The 12,191-nt window shown below is 44.5% G+C and overlaps 1 protein-coding gene across 5 annotated transcripts in view; it reads left to right on the top strand.

Annotated features, from left to right (window-relative positions):
- Positions 1 to 6,587: 6,587 nt before the first annotated feature.
- Positions 6,588 to 12,191, top strand: part of TLE1 (TLE family member 1, transcriptional corepressor) — a 70,576-nt gene continuing 64,972 nt past the window's right edge. For 4 of the 5 annotated variants that reach the window (XM_048930931.1, XM_048930930.1, XM_048930929.1 and 1 more), the window contains exons 1-4: positions 6,588 to 7,239; positions 7,473 to 7,573; positions 8,863 to 8,926; positions 9,016 to 9,060. In XM_048930931.1, the coding sequence (XP_048786888.1) occupies positions 7,216 to 7,239; positions 7,473 to 7,573; positions 8,863 to 8,926; positions 9,016 to 9,060 (234 nt within the window). In that variant the 5' untranslated portion in view covers positions 6,588 to 7,215. Of the gene's footprint in view, positions 7,240 to 7,472; positions 7,574 to 7,820; positions 7,923 to 8,862; positions 8,927 to 9,015; positions 9,061 to 12,191 lie in introns of those variants that run through there. The other variant, XM_048930932.1, reaches the window with a different exon arrangement.

Raw genomic sequence — 12,191 nt, 5'->3', positions numbered from 1 at the left:
TTTTGCCTTTCAAGGACATCTCACTCACAGATGTAGAGAGCTCTACAATAAGTGCTCTCGGCTTGAACCAGCTTCAGAGGACTAATCATCTCTCTCTCATTTGAGTGAAATACCTTAATTCAAAAGCAAAATACTGACACTTAACAGCTATCTTCCCATGTAGGCAATACAAGAACACTTAATAGATAATTACACTAAAAGGTGCATCTGCACATCTGCATGCCTTTACTGCTTACTCCATGCCTTTCATGGTGTGCACTGATGAGTTTTGCGAACTGTTTTATCTCAAACTGAATGAAGATGTAATGATTTTGTCTATGTGATCTAATTCATTCCCAAAGCACAACACAGTGCCAGTTTCAGGGCACAGGCATTCTCCTGGTCTATGCTTGTGAGTCATGTAACATAAAGATTTTCTTCTGTAAGTGTATTCCTAAACCTAGACAGCAGCCGAAAACCTGAATATGCACACATACATTAGTAGGCAGCAAAGCTAAAGCAGAACATAGGCCCCAGAGTTGCTCACCCAAGCAATTCAGCAGCAATAGCCTATCTACACTGTACTCACTAGGCCTGTGCTTTCACATAAGAAGTTATTTAAAGAACTTTGGCAGCTCTTTCCTCAACCACCAGTACTAATCTTGACTCCTCATCCTATTTTCTATCTGGTAAATGTGGAGATATTTGGATTACTTGTGTATGGTTATTCTGCTGTCTGTGTAATCGTATCATGATTTTCTTGGGTAGAATGCTTATTGACCGGTTAAAGACTTCAATATATAAATCAGATTGCAACGGTTGTATCCATCTTTCCTTTTCTTTATACCACTTTTATATCTTTAATGCCACTGATTAATTACAAGCCTTACAAGTATATCAGTTAATATCAATAGTTGCAAAATAATTATTTTTGGTGGGCGTTTCATCTGAGCATTTACTGGAGCCATATTAGAGACAGTTTTAAGTGTATGTCAAACTGCAGAATTTATTATTTCAGTTTTTGGGTAACGGATATGTTCTCCGGATATGTTAATGATCATGGTTGTGGTAACATATTTGCCTGAGACACAATCTGAGACACCTGCACTGAAGGTGAAAAGGAAGAGCAGCAAGTTCAGAGCAGGAGGAGAAGAAGAGAAGTAGACAGTGCTGGAGGAAAGAGCACTTTGTTATTTTTTGTTTATGCTGTGAGTAGCAGTAACTGCAATTTGGCTTGAAGTGTTGGTTTTTTTTTGTTTGTTTGTTTGTCTGTTTTGTTTTGTTTTGTTCTTGCTGTATTCTGTCATCCTCCCTTTCCCCCGGCTCTCTCTCCCTTCCCCAAGGGAAGTTTTGCTAAGTTGGTGCTGAAATACTCCCCCTGCATATCACTCCTCTTCCCAGATCTCCTTCCGTCACTATCCTTGTCCAGCAACATTTTTCTTGAATCTTTCAGCTTCACATTGGATCCCAAAAGATATACTGGTAAACTAGTTACAAACATGGGAGCCCAGAGCTTTGACAACATGGGGAAAGCTGGGAATGGACCACATGCCTCCAGCAAGTGCTGGAAGAGTATCTCCACAGATGTTGTGGCACTGGCATGCCAGTGCATTACAGCATCAGCATTATGGAGAGACAGTAGGATAGCACAATCTGCTCTCATCTAGACTCCACCAGACTGAAATACAAGGTCTGGAGCAGAAAGCTGGTATGGGAGCAGCTCATCTGAGGCTAATAACCTCAGTGCAGACAAGAACTCAAATTCTGAAGGATTGAGGCAGAAGTATTAGAGCAACAGCTGCCATGATGACTTCCAGTTGAATCAAATTCTTGATGACTAACAGAGTCATAACTTTGTACAGAATATTTCTGCATCATATCTATACTTAAACAACTCCTCAAGGAGATTGCATCTGTATATGTATGGAGAACAGACATTAGGGTAGAGGGCTCCTGCAGTACCCCTGCAGGATCAAGTGGTTAACTGTTCTCACCCTGAAATGCAGCATACGTGGCAGCATTTCTCCCTTTTTCAAATAGTCCTTTTCCTTCTGATATGAAACTTCCTGTGCTTGTTGGAATGGATGCTGTAGAAGCAACATTTCCACAATGTGTTGCCTCAATGGTATTTATGTTTGTGAGTGTTCGGTGCTCTGTAGATTATTCCTAAGATGTTGACAGCTTAGGAAAAAAATCAGCCTATTGTCAATATCAGAAGACCCTATTTGGGGTACCATAATGTCTTGGAAATGTTTTCGGATTTTGCAACTCAAAGATAAACATAGTGTGTACTATTCACTGCAGTTGTATTATGTACGAGTTCTACTGAATCTACTGAAGTGAAACGGCTAACTGCATTTTCTGTTACATCATTTCTTTTCAGGTAACTCCCCCAAAAGACAGTAAAATCCAGTCTTCTATGCTTGGAAAGCCATGTTATTAATAACATACATTTTACATGTGTCAGCCACAATCAACATGCACAGAACGAGGCCCAAATCTAACACTGAGACATCCCTTCTAATGCAGTATTGTCATTGACTCAAGGTGGTTATTTCCCTGTGATGATAGGATGGGGAACCACTTCCACCCTCCCCACACATACACCAGGGAGGCTGCTCACACAGCCCAAGAGATTTAAGAAGGTGACATGGCACCAAGGTTATCAGGCCAGAGCCACAGAGTCTAAAGCAATGTCTTAGAGGTTATTATAAACAGGTAGTAGATCTGGCTTGTTTTCAGACTTAACAGTGCATGGAAGATGAAAGAGGCTCCACACCCCTATCCCCCACCACCCATCAGCACACACCTCCCCTGTGCTTCGTCTGGAAGCACCCTGCAGAAGCAGCAAAGTTGTGAAAGAGCTACTTTAATTATAAGTGCTACAGTAATGAATTCAAGTACACTCATTTATCATAGAGGGCTTCCCCATCTGTCTCTAAAGTATGCTCAAAAACGCTGTGTATTTGATAACATGAAGGTTGAGAATTTATCACGTTTTAGCTTTAAACACTCCATTTTGGTTAGCTTTTTCTAAGACTGTGCAACAGCATTTTGACTGAAAGAACAGATTGGTGTGTGTGTGCATGCACACGCATGTGTGGTCTCTTTCTAATTTATTTGCACTTCAACCCATTGGGATCAAGCTGCAATCCCTGTAGGCAAAGGAAGATTAGGGAAAGCGACCAACTGTTTTTTTCCCAGACACAGAAGGGAAGGCGACTTCTCAAGTACCGCAAATTTTTCTGGCCACCGTACAAATTGTTCCTGAGTATGGAGTGTTTCCAAAAGACCTAATTAGCAACTCGCTGCAAACATTTCTTTGCATTAGCTAATGATCCGGCTACACTTGTAAGCAAACAGTACCAACATATCTAATCAATGCAGAAAAACCAACAGAATGCCTATTAAACATCTGGATGTAATTTTCTAGTTAGACTTAGGACAAAATGAAAACATATGCAAGTTTCTTTGATCTATGCCTCAACAAAGAAATTGTCAATAAAAAAACACGCTGGCCAGTCAATGTGTCATTTTCATAAAGCCTGGTCATTTCTCTTCAAATGTTCCCAGTTTAATTTTGTTGGTTTCCTGCAATCTCTAATTTTACCATATTGTGTGAAACCACAAGGGATTCTTTGGATTGGATTTTATTTGAGGTTTTACTGCTGCACGATCTGCTACTGACTTATTTTTTTTAAGTTCAACTCGGGAAATTTTTAAGGGTGAAAGAATGGGAGGAAGGAGCGAATACAGACACAGTGGTAAAATGACCTTCTGCAACTTTTTGAATGTTCTTGCCTACAAGGAAAACTACTAATTAAAAAGAAATCAAATTACAAAGAGAGTATGTAATGGCTATTAGCCAAAAGATAGGGAATAATTAGAAATGAAAGTGCTTTACCCTGCTCATATCATTTACACTCCATAAATAAAGAAATATTTTAGAAGTGATATTGTTTTGCATGCCCTCATAATAATTATTATTCTTCCGGCTATACAGGTTGCTCATTACTCTATACTGTACACTGTGTGACTCAGATGCTATTTTATTCCACCTGTGCTGTCCTGACACTGAAAAGGGCAAAAAAAGAACAGCCCTCTCCCCACCATGCATGTATGCATCATTTTAAAAGGCATTCTCTGGTTCTCTTTTGGTTGAAAAAACAACAGTCTCTCAATACTAAACTTAGAAACATAAAATCTATTGAATTTTGTAATTGCTTCTTACACTGATGTTCTCTGACTACACAGGTTAAACAATGAAATAGATCATACATTTACTAAATTTTTCCCCAGCCCTATCTACAAACTCTTGATGATTAAGACCATCAACATTCTTATTATGTGTGCCAGTTTGGGGGATTTTGAAAAATATTGCTTGTAAACAGTACTGTTAAAAGAAAAGAAGAAAGAAAAAAAAACCACACTATCATAAATTGAAAGTCAGACAATAAGTCATATCCCTCAGGAGCAGATGCTACATCTCAACCCCTTTCAGTATACTCAAACTAGATTTTGGATCTGATACTGCTCTTTTTCACTCAAATCTCCAACTGCTTTCAGTGTGAATTTTGAGTACATGGTCAATGCAGGATTACGCCTTCTGATACAGGAGTTAAGAACATGATGTTAAAATCCCCACAGTGGAAAAAGAATTGGTTCAAACAGCAGAGCAGAACTGAAGGTTAATCAGGAGGGTTGGGAGAGGGCAATCTTCTTACTGTACATTTTTAAAAAACACAGCATAATGATTTAAGAACAATTGTTTGTAATTCAGTTTGAAAACTGTGTAGGGTAATTACAGTACCATGGCATAACAGTCTGGCATCAAATACTACCTTGAGTCAAACAAAGCTCTTTACAACATGCTTGGCCAAATTTTGGCCTATCTTTCACTGGCATAGTTATTGTGTGCTGCCATGAGTAAGGATGTTACGTTTTCTGAGAATAATCCAGACTTACACCTATCTAATAAAAAGGATTATTTTTTGTGCTTCCATCAGCTAATGATGCCAAAGTATAGATTACTTAATTATCAGATAGTGTTGATTACTGCTGATACTAAGTAATGTCAGTTACCCACACTCGGAAAAAAAGAAAATTTTGTTTGGTATCACTGTTGCTCTTGCAGCTTCTCTGTCTTGTTTATGATGGAGAAGATTCAAAATGCATTTAAGTGATTGATTCTAGGATTGAAGGGGGGTAAAAAGCACTTGTTAAATCAGGAAAACAGAGCTTTTCTTCTCTGTTACAACATGCCCTGGACACTTTAATGATGACAAATAAAGATTACAAGGCATTTCAACTTTCATGTAGGTGAGCAATTATAAAAAACAAAACAAAACACAACCTTTTGTTTATGTTCCAAAGCACAGTGTTGTTTTAATGTCGTATCTGTTAATATCTCATTAACAACTTGTGCCAGCAGGTTAAGCAAAGTACAACCAAAGTTAGGCAAGTGCTACATTATTGCAGACTCCATAGCTGCTAGGTACACACACAGAGTATGTAATAATGGCCTGCATATTTATGGTAGCTTTCATCTGAAGATCTGAGTACTTCATAAGCATTAATTAATTAAGCTTTAGAATGCCATGAGCAGAGCAGTGAACTGGCTTGTCCAAGGCAACAGAGGAAGAGCTGGGAAAAGAACTCATGAGGAGGAGCTCCAATTATGCATGCGGAGCGTCAGGCAGGTTTACATCCCCACCTTGGGAAGCACCACCTCACAGTAAAGGCATTTTCACTCTCGTCTTAGAAACAGTGAAGAAGAACAGTCCTCATGTTTCTGTACTTATTTACGCATTCACAAATGTGCATGCTCATGCACATTACCTAAACACACCCATACACATACACACGTGAGTGCCCACAGGCCCGCGGGCCCGGCAAGACACGGGCAGGTGATGCAGAGCCCCGCTCCCAGAGCCCCGCAGCCTCAGGGTGAGTGCAGCTTTCAGCCCGAGCGCTGAGCGGTTCCACGTCCTTTCCTTTTGGTCATTCTGACACAGAACTGCGCACAGCACAGTACTGTGCACAACCTCCTATCCCGGTACCTCCTCGCGTCAGGTTTCCTAACAAACTCCAAACTTCGGGCTCCTTACATGGCTCCAAGTACTAAGTAAAAAGCATCAAGGGGCAACGCCACAGCGCGTACAGCTACCCCGTATAACGCTCCGAGCCGTCATTCAGTCTCACGACGCCCCACTCCAGACCTCCGCACCGCCCCCCGCCCTGGCGGACATCAGCGCCCTGCCTCCCTGCCCCACAGCACCACTGACCCCATGCGCGCAGGCGCTGCGTGCTGTGCGAGAAGCAGCCCCACGTTACTTTGACTGACAACTCAGCCTCCCTGCTCCCCTTCCCACAGACCTTCCCCTCCTCCCTGCACTCGGCGCCCTCCCATTGGCCGGCACGGAGGGCTCCCGCCGCTCCGCCAGAAACGCTTCCCAGCGAAAGGCTGAGAGGCGGACGGAGCTGCGCCCGTTCCATTGGCTCGCGGCGCCGGACGCATCACGCACCCACGTTGGTGCGGAGGCTGGCGACTGGCTGCTACCGCCATCTCTCCCACCTAAATGAGCGCTGTGGGAGGGGCCGGGAGGCTGGTTAGCCGGAGGAGTGTGAAACCGCGTGTTAATGCAAACGGCGCGGCGAGCACGGCGCATCCCGCCCGGTCCAGCCGTTCCCGTCCCGCCGAGGGCGTCCCGCGGGGCTGCCGCGCTCCGCTCCCCCGCATCCCTGCGCGCAGCAGGGCAGGGCCAGGCCGCGCTCCTCGACCGGACGGAACATCACCTCGCCGGGACAGCGCCGGGACGACGAGAGCGACGGCGAGGATGGGGAAGAGATCGCGATGCGCCGCGTGCTGCTAAGGCGCGGAGCCGCCCGGTGCCGGAGGCCGTCGCCCTCCTAATCCCGTTCGGAGCGGGCGCTCCCCGCCCTTTGTTGTGCTGTCGCCGCGGGGCCGCCCCGCGTCCGCCCCCCGTGGAGCCCCGCTCCGGCCGCCCCATGAGCCGCCGGCGGTCAGGAGCAGCGCGGCCGCCTCCGGAGGCTTCCCTCCCGCCCCTCTCGCTGTGACGGCCCCGCCCGGAGCCCACTGCAGAGCCGCTCGCCCTCGTGACTCGCGTCGCCCGTCCCGTCCCACGGAGCTACCGCGTCAGAGTGGCCGCGGCCGGAGAATGTCCCTGCGGCAGGATAACTGAGCGCCGCGGGACGGTGTGAGGCGCGTTCGGAGACATGTTCCCGCAGAGCCGGCACCCCGTGAGTACAGCGCCGGGCGGGACCGGCTCTGCGTGCGGCGGTCACTTTCCGCCCCGAGGCGCGGGGAGCGGCGGGGAGGAATCGGACCGCTCAGCTGCGGGAGTCGGCGGGAGGAAAGGGCTGGGGCCGGGGTCGCGGCAGGAATGGGGCGGGCGGCGGGACGGACCCTCGTTGCGTCCCGCCCCGTCCGCGCGCTCTGACTGTGCCTTTCTCTCCCGGTCCGTCCGCACCAGGCGCCGCACCAGGCTGCGGGGCAGCCCTTCAAATTCACCATCCCGGAGTCGCTGGACCGCATCAAGGAGGAGTTCCAGTTCCTCCAGGCTCAGTACCACAGGTGAGCCGCGGTGGGGTCGCGCCGGAGGGCCGCTCCGATCCGCTCCTCCCCCCCTGGGCGCGGAGTTGCAGCGAGCGGCCGCGTCCAGGCGGTGGCGTGCGGAGCCGGGGCGGCGCGGGGCCCTCGGGCGGGAGCGCGGCTGGAGGCGGCCGGGCCCGGGGTGAGGGGCGGGGAGGTGTTGCAGGGGGGAGAGTGGCGTGGCGCGGAGGGCGGCGGAGAAAGATCCTTCCTCCGTTGCGTGCGGTGTTCACGCTAAGGTGAATCCGACGCCGACGTGCTGTGCTAGAAGAGCCTGGTGGATGGCAACTTTGTAGCGCAGAGTTAAGCGGCGGTCTGCTGAAGCCACGAGGTGCGCTTCTTCGCGCGGCGCTGTACGGTGCTTTGGTGCTGGAACCCCGCAGAGAGCGGGTTCCTGCCTGCAGAGGGTGTTTGGCAATAAGAGGCTTTTGTCTCTCGATTTTGTACTTCCTTGCACCTGAGCGGTCTGGATAGGGATAGAAGATCTGTTACTTTCCATGCAGGAAGTCAGCCGACTGAGACTGGGGTTCTCTTTGATTTCCACACTAGTTTGATTCTCACTCGAGATTGTTGATTTGTCTGAGCCGTCAGTTAGAAATGAGGTATAAACTGTGAACATTCGGTATTGCAGTTGTAAGTGAAAAAGGCTGCTTTCCACAGCGTTTGTTTCCAAGTATGCTTTAAGGTGGCCCTTAAAATAAAAAATAAAAATGTTGCTGCTTTTGCTTTGTTCAGTCAGAGTCCTTAAAGCGATGCTGCTGTTTGTGAAGAGACAGCTAACTTTTCTGAAAACAAATTTGCTAGCAAATGACAGTCAGTTACTGCTGTCCAGCTGCAGGCAAGATAACCCAAGCTGGAGGTGCCTGGAGGTTAGGAGATGGAGATATGCCTGAGATGTAATTCTAACCACAAATGGTGCCGTTTGTTTGTGACTCTGAAAGTCGCAAGTGAGGAAATACTTCTGGCTGCTCAGAGGAACTTTGGAGAATGTCTGATCCTGACACAGCCCAACAGTCCATGTCCTTTGCCTGTCTCCGTAGCTCTGGAGGCAGCTGCAGCTCTCAGGCAGCACCACAAAATACCTTCTGAATTTCCTGCTCTACCCTTGTGTTTAAAGTATGAATTAAGCATTTATCTGTCTGTTTGTGAGTTATGTCTCATGTGAGTTATGAGGTTTTTTAATTAGCTGTTTTTGTCAAAACACAAATAAAGTGGGTAGGTGTCAAAACAAATGACATAGTAGTTACATTGAAGTGTGATCTATTTTGTAGCCTTAAACTGGAATGTGAGAAACTCGCCAGTGAGAAGACAGAAATGCAGAGGCACTATGTGATGGTAAGTTTGTTTGTTCTTCTTTATTTCAGTAAATATAATACAATGCAAGCCGGTATAAAAAAAAATAATACGTGCTCCTTTATTTGCAGTATTATGAAATGTCATATGGATTAAACATTGAAATGCACAAACAGGTAAGGCATTTTGTTTTCTAAACCACAGAAATTTGCAATCAGTCTGCGTTTAAGTGTAGCAGCTGTGTTTGTCTTCAGATAACTACGTTGCATGTCTGAATAGACTGACTGTAGCTGTGATTAGCAGACCTATGCCTACCTACTGTCAAGTGTGGTGTAGGTTAGGCTGAGTGACACAGCTGTCTTGCTGTTGGTCCTGAAAGGTGATGTCAGAGGTAGGAAAGGTCTCGTCTCTGTTTTTGAAAGTGTAATTCAGTGCTTATGTGTTTTTGATTTGTCGCTGGTAGAAGGGAGCCTTTGATGATGACTTTGTAGCGTATGTAGTGACAGTTGCTCCAGTACTTGCCATTTAAAAGTATGAAAGGGTTAGTGACTTGGAAAGCTCAAGTTATGACTATGAATTTTCAAGTTCCCATAAAATTCACACTTACAGCCACTATAATGGTGAATAAAAAGAGTGCTGAAGTAGAACAAGACACTAAAGACCTCATAAGAGAAGAAAACTAAATGATTGCTCAGCCCAGAGGACCCTCAACTAAGTAGTCATTGTCTGCCAAATAAAGCTTTAATGGTAGGGTGTAAGTATTCTGTAGATATGCTGACATTCACTTTTTCATCAAGATGCTGGTACAATAAGTCTTTCAGAAATCGATGGCCTCTTAAAAAAATTATCATTAGATGAAGTTGCACAGTTGGACACATTTCAAAGTGCAACAATACAACTCTTTCTTGAAGTGTATGTGCTATTTCATCTAAAATTCTTGTTTCATTAAATTAAAGAGCATGGATGACCGGTTAGGGCATAGCGAGTAAATTGATTAGTTCAGGCTTCGGATCTTCAGTATATTCAAAGACTTTCATTAAGTAAGTGAACTACGGAGTAGAATTCTTCTTTTGTAACTCTGAACTCTTTGATTTTTATTTTGTGTTCACTTAAAAATATTGTATTTTGTGAGGTGGTATGGTGGTTCCTTGGTAACATTGTTTGCAAAGCTAGGCTAGTGCTCCACAGTGTTTTTTAGAGTTACACTTGTTTGAATCCAAAATGCTGGTAAAAGCAGGGATGTTAGACGGCCTAGTTGTTTTGAAACGATGCACTGAATAGGCAAATAGAACAGTAGGAGTGGTGGGTAACTTGGTTCAGTGCTGTGCTATGTTTTTGTCCAGTCTGTGTTAAAAGAATGGTATTTTCTCAGTGAGGTAACTTTTTTTTTCTTCTTTATCCACTTGATCCTGATTTTTGGGTTTTTGTTTATTTAGTCTATTGTAAAGCTCAGAATAAGTAACTTGTGAGGAAGACAGTGTCCATACAGGGGGTTGAGTTGGTGCAAAATGGATGTTATCTTCAGAAGATCTTGACAAAGTCAGGTGACTTCAGTAAATGTACAAGGAAATTAAGTAAAATCAATTAAGCCCATGAGATTAAAGAACCTCAGAACTGAGGTTTCCACTTTGACCTTAACATCTGTGCATTGCAAAGGTTTAATGCTCTGTATATATGGCAACTATAATTATCTACCCGGTATGCAGTGATACTTGGGAAGCTTTTAAGATTTATGGCAGTCCATTATATCTGCATTGATTCTGGTGGGGGAGAAAAGAGCACGCTTACTCCCTGTGTGCTGTTAAGGAAAGAAAAAGCATTTGAAGGGATAAATAGTTTTTCTTTTTTATGAGTTTTAGATACTATGCTTTTACATGTTGAGGAATTCTGAAAAGAACAGCACCTTCACGTTAAAGATTTAGATGACTACAGTAAGGTTTCCTAGTGCTGTTAGAATTCAGTATGCAGGTGGTCGAACAGTAAGGAGACAAAAAAAGCAAAGCAAAAAAAAAAAAAGCTACCAATGACATTTTTCTGAATTTCTACTTCTAACGGTAAGTTCTGAGGAGGCTTTTGTCAGATAGTAATCATAATTCTTATTAAAACTGGTGACGTCTAGCCCCAAGGGTGTAGCCAGGCTCAAATTGATGCTTTTTGCTGGCTGATCACCAGCATGGCCTAAGTGCTCATTATGTTGTAGAGAGGGCCTTTGGAGCTCTCATTACGTTTGACAGGAATTCTCTCTGGGGGAAACTGGGCATTAGCTAGACTTCTGACAGGCTGAAATTATTCCTGCTTTATGGCTTATAACCAAATGCTAGCAAGGCATCATCAGGGGACATGAAAAATTGTCATTTCTGACAACATCTTTGTTACTGAAAGATGCAGTGATGGGGAAACTTTCCACTGAACAAGCTTTTATGTTCTTAAGGCCTACCTTCTACGTGGATGCTGTAAGCACCCTGTGTGAAGCCTTCAGAGTGCTTGGGCTGCTGATTTGAAAATAAAAAAAATTGTACTGCAGTGGTGTTAGCTTGTGCAGGGTGCTGTCCATATCACTGTGGAAGGTGGGGGTCACTTTCGTTAAAGAAAGTGGTTGTAGTCTGCCTGCTGATAAAAAGGTTGATTTCTTGTGCTGATGCAGTTGCCTCAGTTACTAAACTCTTCATTTAATTCTGTAATCTATTATGATTATAATTTGGCTAAAATGGTTAGGACTTGAATGTTGCTGTATGTAGGTCTGACTGAGGCAAACTCGCCAAACAAAAGCAGCTGTATGGCAGAGTTTTCAACTTGAATACACTGCATTTGTGTCAATGAATGGCTGCATGAAGGCTTTCTTAAGCTTCAGCTTTGGCTCTTTGTAGTGTTTAACTTTGCACAATATGCTTAAACCCAGGTACTGCATTTGAGTGCTTTTGAGCTTGCTGACTGAACACAAATCAGGACATAATAATTGACATACTTGTGGCTGGTTTGTGTTTTCTTGATTTGTTTCTGTTTTTATAAGAATATCAAAGGTTAATTCTTAAGAGGATGTTGTGCCTGGATTTTTGTACTGTTTACAGAGCTGATTATCCTAAGGTGTATACAGTTACTGATTAACATTACTGTCTCTGAGACAGAAACAAATTTGAGGATTTGCTGAGGATAGGTGGGGTTGATTCAGGTGTTGTTTTCATGTGTGTTGTGGATTGAATTAACAGATGAGAGAAACTGAAGAGAGTTTTTCCCACTGTGACATCTGTGGCTGGCAAAGCAGATGTGTCAACTGCTAGTGCCAAGATGTAGAGTCTTTTGGGTATTA

The sequence above is a fragment of the Lagopus muta genome, chromosome Z (assembly GCF_023343835.1).
Source record: "Lagopus muta isolate bLagMut1 chromosome Z, bLagMut1 primary, whole genome shotgun sequence".
Classification (NCBI taxonomy): Eukaryota; Metazoa; Chordata; class Aves; order Galliformes; family Phasianidae; genus Lagopus; species Lagopus muta.
This window is presented reverse-complemented; position numbering and strand designations above follow the sequence as displayed.